At 42.8% G+C, this 16,277-nt stretch overlaps 1 protein-coding gene across 1 annotated transcript in view; it reads left to right on the top strand.

Moving 5' to 3' along the window:
* The window catches only part of fbn2b (fibrillin 2b), a 175,173-nt gene that overhangs the window by 155,809 nt on the left and 3,087 nt on the right, over nucleotides 1-16,277 (top strand). Inside the window, exons 58-64 of the mRNA XM_060941303.1 lie at nucleotides 708-833; nucleotides 1,704-1,826; nucleotides 1,935-2,051; nucleotides 5,322-5,450; nucleotides 8,830-8,949; nucleotides 9,881-10,112; nucleotides 15,957-16,113. Coding sequence (XP_060797286.1) covers nucleotides 708-833; nucleotides 1,704-1,826; nucleotides 1,935-2,051; nucleotides 5,322-5,450; nucleotides 8,830-8,949; nucleotides 9,881-10,112; nucleotides 15,957-16,113 — 1,004 coding nt within the window. The remainder of the gene's footprint in view (nucleotides 1-707; nucleotides 834-1,703; nucleotides 1,827-1,934; nucleotides 2,052-5,321; nucleotides 5,451-8,829; nucleotides 8,950-9,880; nucleotides 10,113-15,956; nucleotides 16,114-16,277) is intronic.

Here is a 16,277-nt window from a genome sequence, read left to right as displayed (position 1 = left end):
TTATGACAAGTAGCGTACATCATAAGGCACGGCGCTAAAGGTTTCATGACGTATGTGACTCGTCCAAGGGCGCTGAAGGGGTTAATGACGTTTTATCAGACGCTCTTATCCAGAGTGACATGCAACATACCCAGATCAGCCAGGGGTTAGGTGTCTTGCTCAAGGACACTTCAGCCATTCTTGCTGGTCTAGGGAATTGAACTAGCAACCTTTTGGTCCCAAAGCTGCTTCTCTAACCATTAGACCATGGCTTCCCCCCCGGTTAAAAATATATATATATATATATATATATATATCACATCCTGAACCTTGCAAGGTCAATGCTGACTAGAGTCAACCATTTGGTACTTTACTACGTCATAAAATTTAAGTAAAAAAAAAGAACGTTAACACCCTCTGACCAGAAGTTGTCAGCTTACCTTCCCCATCCCCCTTTCTTGAGTGGAAGCCACACTCATTTTCAAATATATGCTGAATGAGACTCACTGAGCAACTCCTGCCTCATACGTCCATGTCCCCTCCTCCCCCTCCCTCAGTGGCACTGCCACTATATTTTTCCAGTACATTGCTGGTCAACTTTGGGCCTACAGTCCACCATCTGTGGGGAACCAATAATGGTTCTATGTAGAACCCAGTAGCAGGAAATTGCTTTTTTATGATGTCACTCATGGGTGTGAAACTGAATGTGACTCTTTGTTTTTCCACAGATATTAATGAGTGTAAGGTTCTGCCCAACCTGTGTCGGAATGGCGAGTGTATGAACAGCATGGGTTCCTTCCGCTGTCAGTGCAACGTGGGCTACACCAACGACTTCAGTAGCACCTCCTGCATTGGTATGACCTTCACATTTCACTCAGTCACAAGGAACCGAGTCATCATGAGTCCAACAAAGATCGCTGGATTCTTTGTGCGTTAAAGTCATGTCAGAATTACCAACCCGTAAAAGCCAAGTTTGTCAAACTCATAACTGCCAAATAGAAACCCTGTATTTTCTGGAAGTTCCTATTTGGCAGTTGTAAAAATTTCTTTGTAAAAAAAATACAACCACGATTTTTTTCTATCTTTTTTTGTGCAAATATTTGCACACCCTTAGGCCACAATAAACCATCACCAAACATAATTTATAGCAAAATGATATTTAAAACATGATTTTTCTTTATCACAAGTAATAAAGTGTTCAAATAGTGCAGTGTATGCTTTACACTCCAATCTATACACATATTTTAACTCATTATTTATCATTTCCTACTAATGACCCCACAATTCATGGTATGGTTTAAAATTTAGATTTCAGTCTTAAATGAACCGTACTTTTCATCTGGTGTTTTGCTGTTGCCATAGAAACGGCTAATGTCCAAGTCCAAGGAGATAAGTAGTTTTAGACAGAACCTCCAAGCTGTTACCTTGAATTAACTAATCCTGCATTCAACTTAATTCGGAAGTGGAAAATAAAACATGGCAGAATAGATGCCTTCACAGCATCTAACTGTGATGAGTGATGTATATTTACCTCCTGAAAAGAGTGAACTTTATAGTGAATGTTATGAAATTAACAGGCTGTTATGTCTGTATGATTGATTTAAAGCAAATGCTAGTAAAATACTTGAAAATTACCCAAACTGTCATGAATTGACAAATTGAATGTAAATAATGATAACATTATGCCTTTTGTGTGTGTCCTCATTGTTTCCAATGTGTTTCAGATTTGGACGAGTGTTCTCAGTCTCCCAAGCCGTGCAACTTCCTGTGTAAGAACACAGAGGGCAGTTACCTGTGCTCTTGTCCCCGAGGGTACATCCTGCAGCCAGATGGAAAGACCTGCAAAGGTGAGTTTCCCCTTCTGCATCACCTCACTGCGTAAATAGATTTGTGATGCAGCATGTATCATGAGCACAAGTAATGGTTTATAAATGATGGGACATTTTGACACCCAGACTTGGATGAATGCTCCACCAAGCAACACAACTGCCAGTTCCTCTGTGTGAACACCATTGGAGGCTTCACCTGCAAGTGTCCCTCTGGATTTACTCAACACCAGACAGCTTGCATTGGTAAGCTTAGCTCCATCTTCATTAGTGTATGGTAATGAGTCTACAATAGGGTCTACAATGCCATTATGTAGGGAGCATAATATGCTCTGAAGAGGAAGCTAGTTTTGAATTCTGTGTTATGGGGGGAGGCACGGTGGTGTAGTGGTTTAGTCTGGCTAACGCAACTTCAAAGCTCTGCGAGCATTTGGTCTGGCAAAGATATTAAGCCCAACCGTTTCCCAAAGTGCGTGGTTGACCCGCCTCCCTGAAATGCCTCAGTTTGATACTGGTCTAAGCCAGAAAAGGCTGTGACGAAGCTTAAACCAATCACATCACTCTTTCCTCTGACGTATGTGACGCGACGGGGCTAACTGGTAGATTAAACTCTTACCGAAGCCGGTTGGGAGCAAGGCGAAAGCGTCCTTCCTTTCAATAAATACCTCCAGGGCTGCTCTTTGCTCCGTTTTCAATGAGAACTTGCTCCATGTTCGTAATGTTTCTAGTGAATCAAGCGCTTCCGGCATAGATTGTGTAAACAATCTATGGCTTCCGGTCGCAGTTCTACTACGTCACTGCCTTGAACACGCCTCTACCCAGGGCCGTTGGAGATGCTCAAAGTTGATTGGCTCCCGATTTTTCGGGAGCTTGGAAGAGCTGTAGATAGCTTGCCTGGCCAGACTAAGCTCGCAACAGGCCCTCGTGTTGCGTCACGCTTAGGATGGGCGGGCCCAGGCTAGTAGTGGTTAGCATTGTCGCCTCACAACAAGAAGGTCCTGGGTTCGAGCCCAGTGGCCGACGAGGACCTTATTGTGTGGAGTTTGCATGCTGTCCGTGTGGGTTTCCTCCAGGTGCTCTGGTTTCCCCACAGTCCAAAGACATGCGGGTTAGGCTAATTGGTGGCTCTAAATTGACTGTAGGCGTGAGTGTGAATGGTTGCTTGTGTCTACAACCCCGATTCCAAAAAAGTTGGGACAAAGTACAAATTGTACAACCCCGATTCCAAAAAAGTTGGGACAAAGTACAAATTGTAAATAAAAATGGAATGCAATAATTTACAAATCTCAAAAACTGATATTGTATTCACAATAGAACATAGACAACCTATCAAATGTCGAAAGTGAGACATTTTGAAATTTCATGCCAAATATTGGCTCATTTGAAATTTCATGACAGCAACACATCTCAAAAAAGTTGGGACAGGGGCAATAAGAGGCTGGAAAAGTTAAAGGTACAAAAACGGAACAGTTGGAGGACCAAATTGCAACTCATTAGGTTAATTGGCAATAGGTCATTAACATGACTGGGTATAAAAAGAGCATCTTGGAGTGGCAGCGGCTCTCAGAAGTAAAGATGGGAAGAGGATCACCAATCCCCCTAATTCTGCGCCGACAAATAGTGAAGCAATATCAGAAAGGAGTTTGACAGTGTAAAATTGCAAAGAGTTTGAACATATCATCATCTACAGTGCATAATATCATCAAAAGATTCAGAGAATCTGGAAGAATCTCTGTGCGTAAGGGTCAAGGCCGGAAAACCATACTGGGTGCCCGTGATCTTCGGGCCCTTAGACGGCACTGCATCACATACAGGCATGCTTCTGTATTGGGAATCACAAAATGGGCTCAGGAATATTTCCAGAGAACATTATCTGTGAACACAATTCACCGTGCCATCCGCCGTTGCCAGTTAAAACTCTATAGTTCAAAGAAGAAGCCGTATCTAAACATGATCCAGCGCAGACGTCTTCTCTGGGCCAAGGCTCATTTAAAATGGACTGTGGCAAAGTGGAAAACTGTTCTGTGGTCAGACGAATCAAAATTTGAAGTTCTTTATGGAAATCAGGGACGCCGTGTCATTCGGACTAAAGAGGAGAAGGACGACCCAAGTTGTTATCAGCGCTCAGTTCAGAAGCCTGCATCTCTGATGGTATGGGGTTGCATTAGTGCGTGTGGCATGGGCAGCTTACACATCTGGAAAGACACCATCAATGCTGAAAGGTATATCCAGGCTCTAGAGCAACATATGCTCCCATCCAGACGACGTCTCTTTCAGGGAAGACCTTGCATTTTCCAACATGACAATGCCAAACCACATACTGCATCAATTACAGCATCATGGCTGCGTAGAAGAAGGGTCCGGGTACTGAGCTGGCCAGCCTGCAGTCCAGATCTTTCACCCATAGAAAACATTTGGCGCATCATAAAACGGAAGATACGACAAAAAAGACCTGACAGTTGAGCAACTCGAATCCTACATTAGACAAGAATGGGTTAACATTCCTATCCCTAAACTTGAGCAACTTGTCTCCTCAGTCCCCAGACGTTTACAGACTGTTGTAAAGAGAAAAGGGGATGTCTCACAGTGGCAAACATGGCCTTGTCCCAACTTTTTTGAGATGTGTTGTTGTCATGAAATTTAAAATCACCTAATTTTTCTCTTTAAATGATACATTTTCTCAGTTTAAACATTTGATATGTCATCTATGTTCTATTCTGAATAAAATATGGAATTTTGAAACTTCCACATCACTGCATTCCGTTTTTATTTACAATTTGTACTTTGTCCCAACTTTTTTGGAATTGGGGTTGTATGTGTAAGTCCTGCGATGACCTGGCGACTTGTCCAGGGTGTACCCCACCTCTTGCCCATAGTCAGCTGGGATAGGCTCCAGAACAAGATAAGTCGCTACAGATGATGGATGTTATAGGGATATAAAAAAAAAAAGCCCTGTGTAATTTGGAGTTAAAATATTTTAATGTGAATCCTGGGTGAGTGTAAGAATTGTTAAAGAGATACGTCAACTTCAGGTAAATAAAATATTCATCTGGGATTTTGAAGCTCATGATAAAGTGATTATATTTCCTCCTTGTGGTTTTAATTGCTTAAGAATGAGACGTAATTTTTCACCTTTCATGGTTTCTGCATAATGTAGCTCAACTGCTCTGTCTGGTGATTTAAAATTATAGCCTTATTGAATGCATGAACACGCTGCATGTTTAAAGTAATTATATTATGGACACAGTTGTTCATAATATATTAATATTAGCCCCACTGCACGCACGCACGCGCGCGCGCACACACACACACACACACACACACACACACACACACACACACACTTACTTACTGGAAACCAGGCAAAACCAGATCTGATATTAGCTCCTATGTAAGGGTATTCATTAGAATATGAAACTAAAAGCCGGTGCATATCATTGTTCTTCCTCTAAGTACTCAGATAAATGTCCGTACCGGAGAATGATGTGGTTCTAACTGGGTTTTTCTTCCTTGCAGACAACAACGAGTGTACCAACCAGCCGAGTGTGTGTGGATCCCGAGCATCCTGTCTCAACACCCCCGGCAGTTTCTCTTGTGAGTGTCAGAAGGGTTTCTCTCTGGACACCACAGGACTGGAGTGTGAAGGTAATGATAATACAGCAGGGCATTTAATGTCAGTGGTTATGGAATTAGTGCCACAGGAAACAATGAGTGTCATTGACCTTTATAAACTCTGAACAGCTAGATGCCAGATTAACACACTCAATGTGACCTGCTGTGGAAATGTCAGATTTTGCCTCTGTATTATATAGCAAATGACCACGATATGTTTGCAGTAATTAAAAATAATTGGACGTAATAAATTGCTTAACATGGACGTTGCACAAGATACATCATTAGACTACAGGAAAAGAGACAGAAGCATCCTTATTTTTACTCAGTGAGAATTCAAGTCAAGTCAGTTTATTTGTATAGCACTTTTAACAACAGACACTGTTGCAAAGCAGCTTTACAGAAAAGTAAAGACTTTAAACATATAAAGTCAGCAGTTCAAACTCATCTCATCTCATTATCTCTAGCCGCTTTATCCTGTTCTACAGGGTCGCAGGCAAGCTGGAGCCTATCCCAGCTGACTACGGGCGAAAGGCGGGGTACACCCTGGACAAGTCGCCAGGTCATCACAGGGCTGACACATAGACACAGACAACCATTCACACTTACGGTCAATTTAGAGTCACCAGTTAACCTAACCTGCATGTCTTTGGACTGTGGGGGAAACCGGAGCACCCGGAGGAAACCCACGTGGACACGGGGAGAACATGCAAACTCCACACAGAAAGGCCCTCGCCGGCCACGGGGCTCGAACCCGGACCTTCTTGCTGTGAGGCGACAGCGCTAACCACTACACCACCGTGCCGCCGCAGTTCAAACTTACAATTCAAACTTGTATGAATCTGCAGGATAGACTCTCCTTAAAATGTAAATTTCCACCTCTTCACATAGTAAACTGATGTGACATGACCTTCATTTACATATTGGAACATGATAGGCTTGTGTATTTTATAATGCAGTAATGCTCACCTGTCACATGTTCAAGTGGTGCTTGAAAGTTTGTGAACCCTTTAGAATTTTCTATATTTCTGCATAAATATGACCTAAAACATCATCAGATTTTCACACAAGTCCTAAAAGTAGACAAAGAGAACTCAATTAAACAAATGAGACAAAAAAATTTCACTTGGTCATTTATTTATTGAGGAAAATGATCCAATATTACATATCTGTGAGTGGCAAAAGTATGTGAACATTTGCTTTCAGTATCTGGTGTGACCCCCTTGTGCAGCAAAAGTTTTGTTGATCAGTCCTGCACACTGGCTTGGAGGAATTTTAGCCCATTCCTCCGTACAGAACAGCTTCAGCTCTGGGATGTTGGTGGGTTTCCTCACATGAACTGCTCACTTCAGGTCCTTCCACAACATTTCGATTGGATTAAGGTCAGGACTTTGACTTGGCCATTCCAAAACATTAACTTTATTCTTCTTTAACCATTCTTTGGTAGAACGACTTGTGCGCTTAGGGTTGTTGTCTTGCTGCATGACCCACCTTCTCTTGAGATTCAGTTCATGGACAGATGTCCTGACATTTTCCTTTAGAATTCACTAGTATGATTCAGAACTCATTGTTCCATTAATGATGGCAAGCCGTCCTGGCCCAGATGCAGCAAAACAGGCCCAAACCATGATACTACCACCACCATGTTTCACAGATGGGATAAGGTTCTTATGCTGGAATGCAGTGTTTTCCTTTCTCCAAACAAAACGCTTTTCATTTAAACCAAAAAGTTCTATTTTGGTCTCATCTGTCCACAAAACTTTTTTCCAATAGCCTTCTGGCTTGTCCACGTGATCTTTAGCAAACTACAGATGAGCAGCAATGTTCTTTTTGGAGAGCAGTGGCTTTCTCCTTGCAACCCTGCCATGCACACCATTGTTGTTCAGTGTTCTCCTGATGATGGACTCATGAACGTTAACATTAGCCAATGTGAGAGAGGCCTTCGGTTGCTTAGAAGTTACCCTGGGGTCCTTTGTGACCTGGCTGACTATAACACGCCTTGCGCTTGGAGTGATCTTTGTTGGTCGACCACTCCTGGGGAGGGTAACAATGGTCTTGAATTTCCTCCATTTGTACACAATCTGCCTGACTGTGGATTGGTGGAGTCCAAACTCTTTAGAGATGGTTTTGTAACCTTTTCCAGCCTGATGAGCATCAACAACACTTTTTCTGAGGGCCTCAGAAATCTCTTTTGTTCGTGCCATGATACACTTCCACAAATGTGTTGTGAAGATCAGACTTTGATAGATCCCTGTTCTTTAAATAAAACAGGGTGCCCACTCACACCTGATTGTCATCCCATTGATTGAAAACACCTGACTCTAATTTCACCTTCAAATTAACGGCTAATCCTAGAGGTTCACATACTTTTGCCACTCACATATATGTAATATTGGATCATTTTCCTCAATAAATAAATGACCAAATGTAAATATTTTTGTCTCATTTGTTTAACTGGGTTCTCTTTATCTACTTTTAGGACTTGTGTGAAAATCTGATGATGTTTTAGGTCATATTTATGCAGAAATGTAGAAAATTCTAAAGGGTTCGCAAACTTTCAAGCACCACTGTAAATACTAACTCAGATTTTCCAATAAGATTTTCAGATTCCTGCTCAAAAGGGTGCTTATAGCTCCTCTCCCACTGCTAACAGTTCTAAAGCTGACTATATAATATTTCGGAAACTTTTTTTTTCTTTTTTTGTGTGTGTGTGTTTGTTTCTCGAATACTCAAAAATGCAGTAAACATGTTCTCTGGTTGGTATAACATTTTACTGAAAGATTCCTCTAAATTAAGAACTTAAATTACATTTCAATTCACATTGAAAAAGTAATTGAAAATTTGTCAGTTTTATTTGAAATTGCCTATTACCCTATCAAATTAATTCCGTTAGAAAGATTAAATAACATATTTATTATAGTTTAGTGTGATTTTAATCCTATGGGGCGGCACGGTGGTGTAGTGGTTAGCGCTGTCGCCTCACAGCAAGAAGGTCCGGGTTCGAGCCCCGTGGCCGGCGAGGGCCTTTCTGTGCAGAGTTTCCATGTTCTCCCCGTGTCCGTGTGGGTTTCCTCCGGGTGCTCCGGTTTCCCCCACAGTCCAAAGACATGCAGGTTAGGTTAACTGGTGACTCTAAATTGACCGTAGGTGTGAATGTGAGTGTGAATGGTTGTCTGTGTCTATGTGTCAGCCCTGCGATGACCTGGCGACTTGTCCAGGGTGTACCCCGCCTTTCGCCCGTAGTCAGCTGGGATAGGCTCCAGCTTGCCTGCGACCCTGTAGAACAGGATAAAGCGGCTAGAGATAATGAGATGAGATTTTAATCCTGGATCTCTGTAAAGCTGCTTTACAACGCTGTTGAGAGAAGTGTTATAATATAAAGTTATAAAAAAAAACACTTGTGGTATTGCAGATGTGGACGAGTGTACAGGGAACCATAGATGCCAGCACGGATGTCAGAACATGCTGGGTGGTTTCCGCTGCGGCTGCCCTCAGGGGTACGTTCAACACTACCAGTGGAACCAGTGCGTGGGTGAGTGTCGTACAGTACAGTTTCTCAAACCACCTCTCCAATCAACCATCTAAACAAATATGAATCATTAAGACAAAGAAATGCAAAACCACAACATGAAAGGTATCTGTTAACATTGAGATCGTAAACTGCACGTTTGTTGACAATAATTACCTGACTGTCATTTACCAGATTATTTTGGCACCATGTAAATACCATAGTAAGATATTTCTTAAATTAAAATGATCAGATTTCAAGAAACCCACTAAAAAATGTGTATTTCAAATCTGTAATCTGATTGTATACTGTTAATCTGATATCAAACACAAGTTTAGCTTTTTAGGCTTTAATTTCTTTTATTCAAAAGTATTTGAGTAGGAGTTTAATATATTTGAATTATATACAAATAGGATTAAATAATTTAATAAATTGAATAAATACCGGTTTTTTCCTTTGTTTTGAAATTGTTAGTTGTAGGATTTCAGATTTATTAAAAAAAAAATCAGAACCCTAAGATTCCAGATTTCACAAATCACAAGCTCCGTGAAAAGAGATGCGACTTCCTGTTGGAAAAAAAAGAAGCATGAAGTTTGAATTTTATGTCACATCTCTCTTTAGTGGATTGATTCACCAGTTGTAGTGTAGTATTGCAAAAGAAAGATGATTATTTACTGATTTCTGTCTTATCTTATTATTGAAGTGCATCTTAATATAATGGATCGGTTAATGCCAAAATCTTTTTGAAATTTATTTTGTATGTAGGCTGAATAATTTCATGAGCAGAGAAAATAATTTTGTACTCAAGTGAAATGCTATTTTTACTGATTCCCGTGTTACATTTTCATTTCACGTAGCGAACACTGCTCAACTCCAACCTTTAACCTTTAAAGCATTACTCACTCTCCTCCCTCTGTCTGTTTCTTCCTCTCACTGTTTCCCTCCACCTCTACAGATGAGAATGAGTGTACTGGCAGTCAGGTGTGTGGCTCCGCCTCATGCTACAACACTCTGGGCAGCTACAAGTGCGTGTGTCCATCAGGGTTTGACTTCCAGCACAGTCTTGGTGGGTGCCAGGACGTTAACGAGTGCACCACGTCGAACAACCCCTGCACTTACGGATGCTCCAACACGGACGGTGGTTACCTGTGCGGTTGCCCCGGGGGCTTCTACAGAGCAGGACAGGGGTAAGACTGAAACAACCAACCCTGCTTCACTTTCTCAAATTCACCTAAACATTAACTTTAATACCTTAAATTCAGTACTTTAAGGAATTTGGATATTAATGATCCTAGAAAGGACGGCACAGTAGTGTAGTGGTTAGCGCTGTCGCCTCACAGCAAGAAGGTCCTGGGTTCGAGCCCCGTGGCCGGCGAGGGCCTTTCTGTGTGGAGTTTGCATGTTCTCCCCGTGTCCGCGTGGGTTTCCTCCGGGTGCTCCGGTTTCCCCCACAGTCCAAAGACATGCAGGTTAGGTTAACTGGTGACTCTAAATTGACCGTAGGTGTGAATGTGAGTGTGAATGGTTGTTTGTCTCTGTGTCAGCCCTATGATGATCTGGCGACTTGTCCAGGGTGTACCCCGCCTTTCGCCCATAGTCAGCTAGGATAGGTTTCAGCTTGCCCACGACCCTGCACAGGATAATCGGCTACGGATAATGGGGGAAAAATGGATAAATGATCCTATGCAGTACTGCTACAGACAAAATGTAAATATGACAAAAATAAAATAAACAGGGCGGCACGGTGGTGTAGTGGTTAGCGCTGTCGCCTCACAGCAAGAAGGTCCGGGTTCGAGCCCCGTGGCCGGCGAGGGCCTTTCTGTGTGGAGTTTGCATGTTCTCCCCGTGTCCGCGTGGGTTTCCTCCGGGTGCTCCGGTTTCCCCCACAGTCCAAAGACATGCAGGTTAGGTTAACTGGTGACTCTAAATTGACCGTAGGTGTGAATGTGAGTGTGAATGGTTGTCTGTGTCTATGTGTCAGCCCTGTGATGACCTGGCGACTTGTCCAGGGTGTACTCCACCTTTCGCCCGTAGTCAGCTGGGATAGACTCCAGCTCGCCTGCGACCCTGTAGAACGGGATAAAGTGGCTAGAGATAATGAGATGAGATAAAATAAACAAGAAAAAAGTGTACACTAAGATTGTGCAGTATGACGATATTATATTAGTAAAATTTTATATATAGTATATCTATGTGTGTGTGTTGGAGGCCACTGACATGAGGACAAGAAAACTCCTGACAATGCATGGAGGGTTTCACCCCAAGTCCAGCATCCTGAAGTTGTACACTAAGAGGAACGAAGGAGGCCAAGGACTAGTGAGCGTCAGAGCCACTATCCAGGATGAAACAACAAAAGATCCACGAGTACATCAGGGAGATGGCCCCGAATTATGAAGTGCTTAGTTAATACCTCAGGCAGCAGAAACCCGAGAAGGAAATGTAAGAGGAACTAGCATGGAAAGACAAACCACTGCATGGGATGTACCACCGGCAGATAGAAGAAGTGGCAGATATTGAAAAATCCTACCAGTGGCTGGATAAAGCTGGACTGGAAGATGGCACAGAGGCACTAATCATAGCTGCACAGGAACAGGCCCCAAGCACAAGATCGATCGAGGCCAGCGTCTACCACATGAGGCAGGACCCCAGGTACAGACTGTGCAAAGATGCCCCCGAGACAATCCAGCACATAACAGCAGGGTGTAAGATGCTAGCAGGAAGAGCATACATGGAACGCCATAACCAAATGGCTGACATAGTGTACAGAAACATCTGTGCCGAGTATGGACTGGAAGTCCCAAGGTCAATGTGGGACACACCTCCGAAGGTGGTTGAGAATGACCAAGCTAAGATCCTGTGGGACTTCCAGACAGACAGACAAACTGGTAATGGCTAACCAACTGGACATGGTAGTGGTGGACAAACGGGAGAACAAAGCTGTAGTGATAGATGTGGCAATACCAAGTGACAAGAACATCAGGAAAAAGGAACTTGAGAAGCTCGAGAAGTATCAAGGGCTGAAAGAAGAGCTAGAAAAGATGTAGAAGATGAAGACAACAGTGGTCCCCGTGGTGATAGGAGCCTTCAGTGCAGTGAACCCTCAAATGGGGAGAGTGGCTCTGACAGATCCCAGGAACATCATCCGAGATCTTTGTCCAGAAATGCGCAGTCCTAGGAACAGCTAAGATACTGCGCAGAACCCTTCAACTCCCAGGCCTCTGGTAGAGAACCCGAGCTTGAGGGAAAAAAAAAAACGCTCGAAGGAGGGGCCAGTGGGGAATTTTTATATATATATATAAAATCTCATCTCATCTCTAGCCGCTTTATCCTTCTACAGGGTCGCAGGCGAGCTGGAGCCTATCCCAGCTGACTACGGGCGAAAGGCGGGGTACACCCTGGACAAGTCGCCAGGTCATCACAGGGCTGACACATAGACACACACAACCATTGACACTCACATCTACGGTCAATTTAGAGTCACCAGTTAACCTAACCTGCATGTCTTTGGACTGTGGGGGAAACCGGAGCACCCGGAGGAAACCCACGCGGACACGGGGAGAACATGCAAACTCTGCACAGAAAGGCCCTCGCCGGCCACAGGGCTCAAACCCAGACCTTCTTGCTGTGAGGCAACAGTGCTAACCACTACACCACCGTGCCGCCCATACAGTGGGGCAAAAAAGTATTTAGTCAGTCACCAATTGTGCAAGTTCTCCCACTTAAAAAGATGAGAGAGGCCTGTAATTTTCATCATAGGTACAGTGGTGCTTGAAAGTTTGTGAACCCTTTAGAATTTTCTATATTTCTGCATAAATATGACCCAAAACATCCTCAGATTTTCACACAAGTCCTAAAAGTAGATAAAGAGAACTCAGTTAAACAAATTAGACAAAAATATGATACTTGGTCATTTATTTATTGAGGAAAATGATCCAATATTACATATCTGTGACTGGCAAAAGTATGTGAACCTCTAGGATTAGCAGTTAATTTGAAGGTGAAATTAGAGTCAGGTGTTTTCAATCAATTGGATGACAAATCAGGTGTGAGTGGGCACCCTGTTTCATTTAAAGAACAGGGATCTATCAAAGTCTGATCTTCACAACACATGTTTGTGCAAGTGTATCATGGCACAAACAAAGGAGATTTCTGAGGACCTCAGAAAAAGCGTTGTTGATGCTCATCAGGCTGGAAAAGGTTACAAAACCATCTCTAAAGAGTTTGGACTCCACCAATCCACAGTCAGACAGATTGTGTACAAATGGAGGAAATTCAAGACCATTGTTACCCTCCCCAGGAGTGGTCGACCAACAAAGATCACTCCAAGAGCAAGGTGTGTAATAGTTGGCGAGGTCACAAAGGACCCCAGGGTAACTTCTAAGCAACTGAAGGCCTCTCTCACATTGGCTAATGTTAATGTTCATGAGTCCACCATCAGGAGAACACTGAACAACAATGGTGTGCATGGCAGGGTTGCAAGGAGAAAGCCACTGCTCTCCAAAAAAACTTGCTGCTTGTCTGCAGTTTGCTAAAGATCACATGGACAAGCCAGAAGGCTATTGGAAAAATGTTTTGTGGATGGCTGAGCCCAAAATTAAACAATTTGGTTTAAATGAGAAGCGTTAAGTTTGGAGAAAGGAAAACACTGCATTCCAGCATAACAACCTTATCCCATCTGTGAAACATGGTGGTGGTAGTATCGTGTTTTGGGCCTGTTTTGCTGCATCTGGGCCAGGACGGCTTGCCATCATTGATGGAGCAATGAATTCTGAATTATACCAGGGAATTCTAAAGGAAAATGTCAGGACATCTGTCCACGAACTGAATTTCAAGAGAAGGTGGGTCATGCAGCAAGACAACGACCCTAAGCACACAAGTCGTTCTACCAAAGAATGGTTAAAGAAGAATAAAGTTCATGTTTTGGAATGGCCAAGTTAAAGTCCTGACCTTAATCCAATCAAAATGTTGTGGAAGGACCTGAACTGAGCAGTTCATGTGAGGAAACCCACCAACATCCCAGAGCTGAAGCTGTTCTGTACAGAGGAATGGGCTAAAATTCCTCCAAGCCGGTGTGCAGGACTGATCAACAGTTACCACAAACGTTTAGTTGCAGTTATTGCTGCACAAGGGGGTCACACCAGATACTGAAAGCAAAGGTTCACATACTTTTGCCACTCACAGATATGTAATATTGGATCATTTTCCTCAATAAATAAATGACCAAGTATAATATTTTTGTCTCATTTGTTTAACTGGGTTCTCTTTATCTACTTTTAGGACTTGTGTGAAAATCTGAGGATGTTTTATGCCATATTTTTGCAGAAATATAGAAAATTCTAAAGGGTTCACAAACTTTTAAGCACCACTGTACACTTCAACTATGAGAGACAAAATGAGAAAAAAAATCCAGAAAATCACATTGTCTGATTTTTAAAGAATTTATTTGCAAATTATGGTGGAAAATAAGTATTTGGTCAATAACAAATGTTCATCTTAATACTTTGTTATATACCCTTTGTTGGCAATGACAGAGGTCAAACGTTTTCTGTAAGTCTTCACAAGGTTTTCACACACTGTTGCTGGTATTTTGGCCCATTCCTCCATGCAGATCTCCTCTAGAGCAGTGATGTTTTGGGGCTGTCGCTGGGCAACACGGACTTTCAACTCCCTCCAGAGATTTTTTATGGGGTTGAGATCTGAAGACTGGCTAGGCCACTCCAGGACCTTGAAATGCTTCTTACGAAGCCACTCCTTCGTTGCCCGGGCAGTGTGTTTGGGATCATTGTCATGCTGAAAGACCCAGCCACGTTTCATCTTCAATGCCCTTGCTGATGGAAGGAGGTTTTCACTCAAAATCTCACAATACATGGCCCCATTCATTCTTTCCTTTACACAGATCAGTCGTCCTGGTCCCTTTGCAGAAAAACAGCCCCAAAGCATGATGTTTCCACCCCCATGCTTCACAGTAGGTATGGTGTTCTTTGGATGCAACTCAGCATTCTTTCTCCTCCAAACACGACAAGTTGAGTTTTTACCAAAAAGTTCTATTTTGGTTTCATCTGACCCTATGACATTTTCCCAGTCCTCTTCTGGATCATCCAAATGCTCTCTAGCAAACTTCAGACGGGCCTGGACATGTACTGGCTTAAGCAGGGGGACATGTCTGGCACTGCAGGATTTGAGTCCCTGGCGGCGTAGTGTGTTACTGATGGTAGCCTTTGTCACTTTGGTCCCAGCACTCTGCAGGTCATTCACTAGGTCTCCCTGTGTGGTTCTGGGATTTTTGCTCACCGTTTTTGTGATCATTTTGACCCCACGGGGTGAGATCTTGCGTGGAGCCCCAGATCGAGGGAGATTATCAGTGGTCTTGTATGTCTTCCATTTTCTAATAATTCCTCCCACAGTTGATTTCTTCACACCAAGCTGCTTACCTATTGCAGATTCAGTCTTCCCAGCCTGGTGCAGATCTACAATTTTGTTTCTGGTGTCCTTTGACAGCTCTTTGGTCTTGGCCATAGTGGAGTTTGGAGTGTGACTGTTTGAGGTTGTGGACAGGTGTCTTTTATACTGATAATGAGTTCAAACAGGTGCCATTAATACAGGTAACGAGTGGAGGACAGAGGAGCCTCTTAAAGAAGAAGTTACAGGTCTGTGAGAGCCAGAAATCTTGCTTGTTTGTAGGTGACCAACTACTTATTTTACTGAGGAATTTACCAATTAATTCATTAAAAATCCTACAATGTGATTTCCTGGATTCTTTCCCCCCATTCTGTCTCTCATAGTTGAAGTGTACCTATGATGAAAATTACAGGCCTCTCTCATCTTTTTAAGTGGGAGAACTTGCACAATTGGTGGCTGACTAAATACTTTTTTGCCCCACTGTATATATACATGTATGTATGTTCACCTCACAGCAAGAAGGTTCTGTGTGGAGTCTACATGTTCTCCCCATGCCTGCATGGATTTTCTTTGAGTGCAATCATTCACTACTGTTTGTAGATTAGTGTTTGATGGTGTGTGTGTGTGTATAGGCACTGTATCACAGGAGTGGGCTTCCAGGGTCAGTTTGGTTCTGAGGAAGATGAGGACAGTGCTCTATCACCCGAAGCCTGTTACGAGTGCAAGATTAACGGTAACGGAGACAAAGGCGGCCGTCACAAACGCAGCGCTGCAGACAACAAGCTGAAGGTGTGTTACAGATTAAAGCCCTTTTGTCTCTTATTGGCTTCAGCATCTGATTCCACCTGTATTCAGTTTGTTTCTTTAAGGCTGGGCTTACAAGATAACAATAAGAAAAGAATAATTTATTATTATTATTATTATTATTATACCTTTCTTTGTATTTGCATCGC

This window comes from Neoarius graeffei, chromosome 15 (genome assembly GCF_027579695.1).
Source record: "Neoarius graeffei isolate fNeoGra1 chromosome 15, fNeoGra1.pri, whole genome shotgun sequence".
In the NCBI taxonomy this organism is placed as follows: Eukaryota; Metazoa; Chordata; class Actinopteri; order Siluriformes; family Ariidae; genus Neoarius; species Neoarius graeffei.
This window is presented reverse-complemented; position numbering and strand designations above follow the sequence as displayed.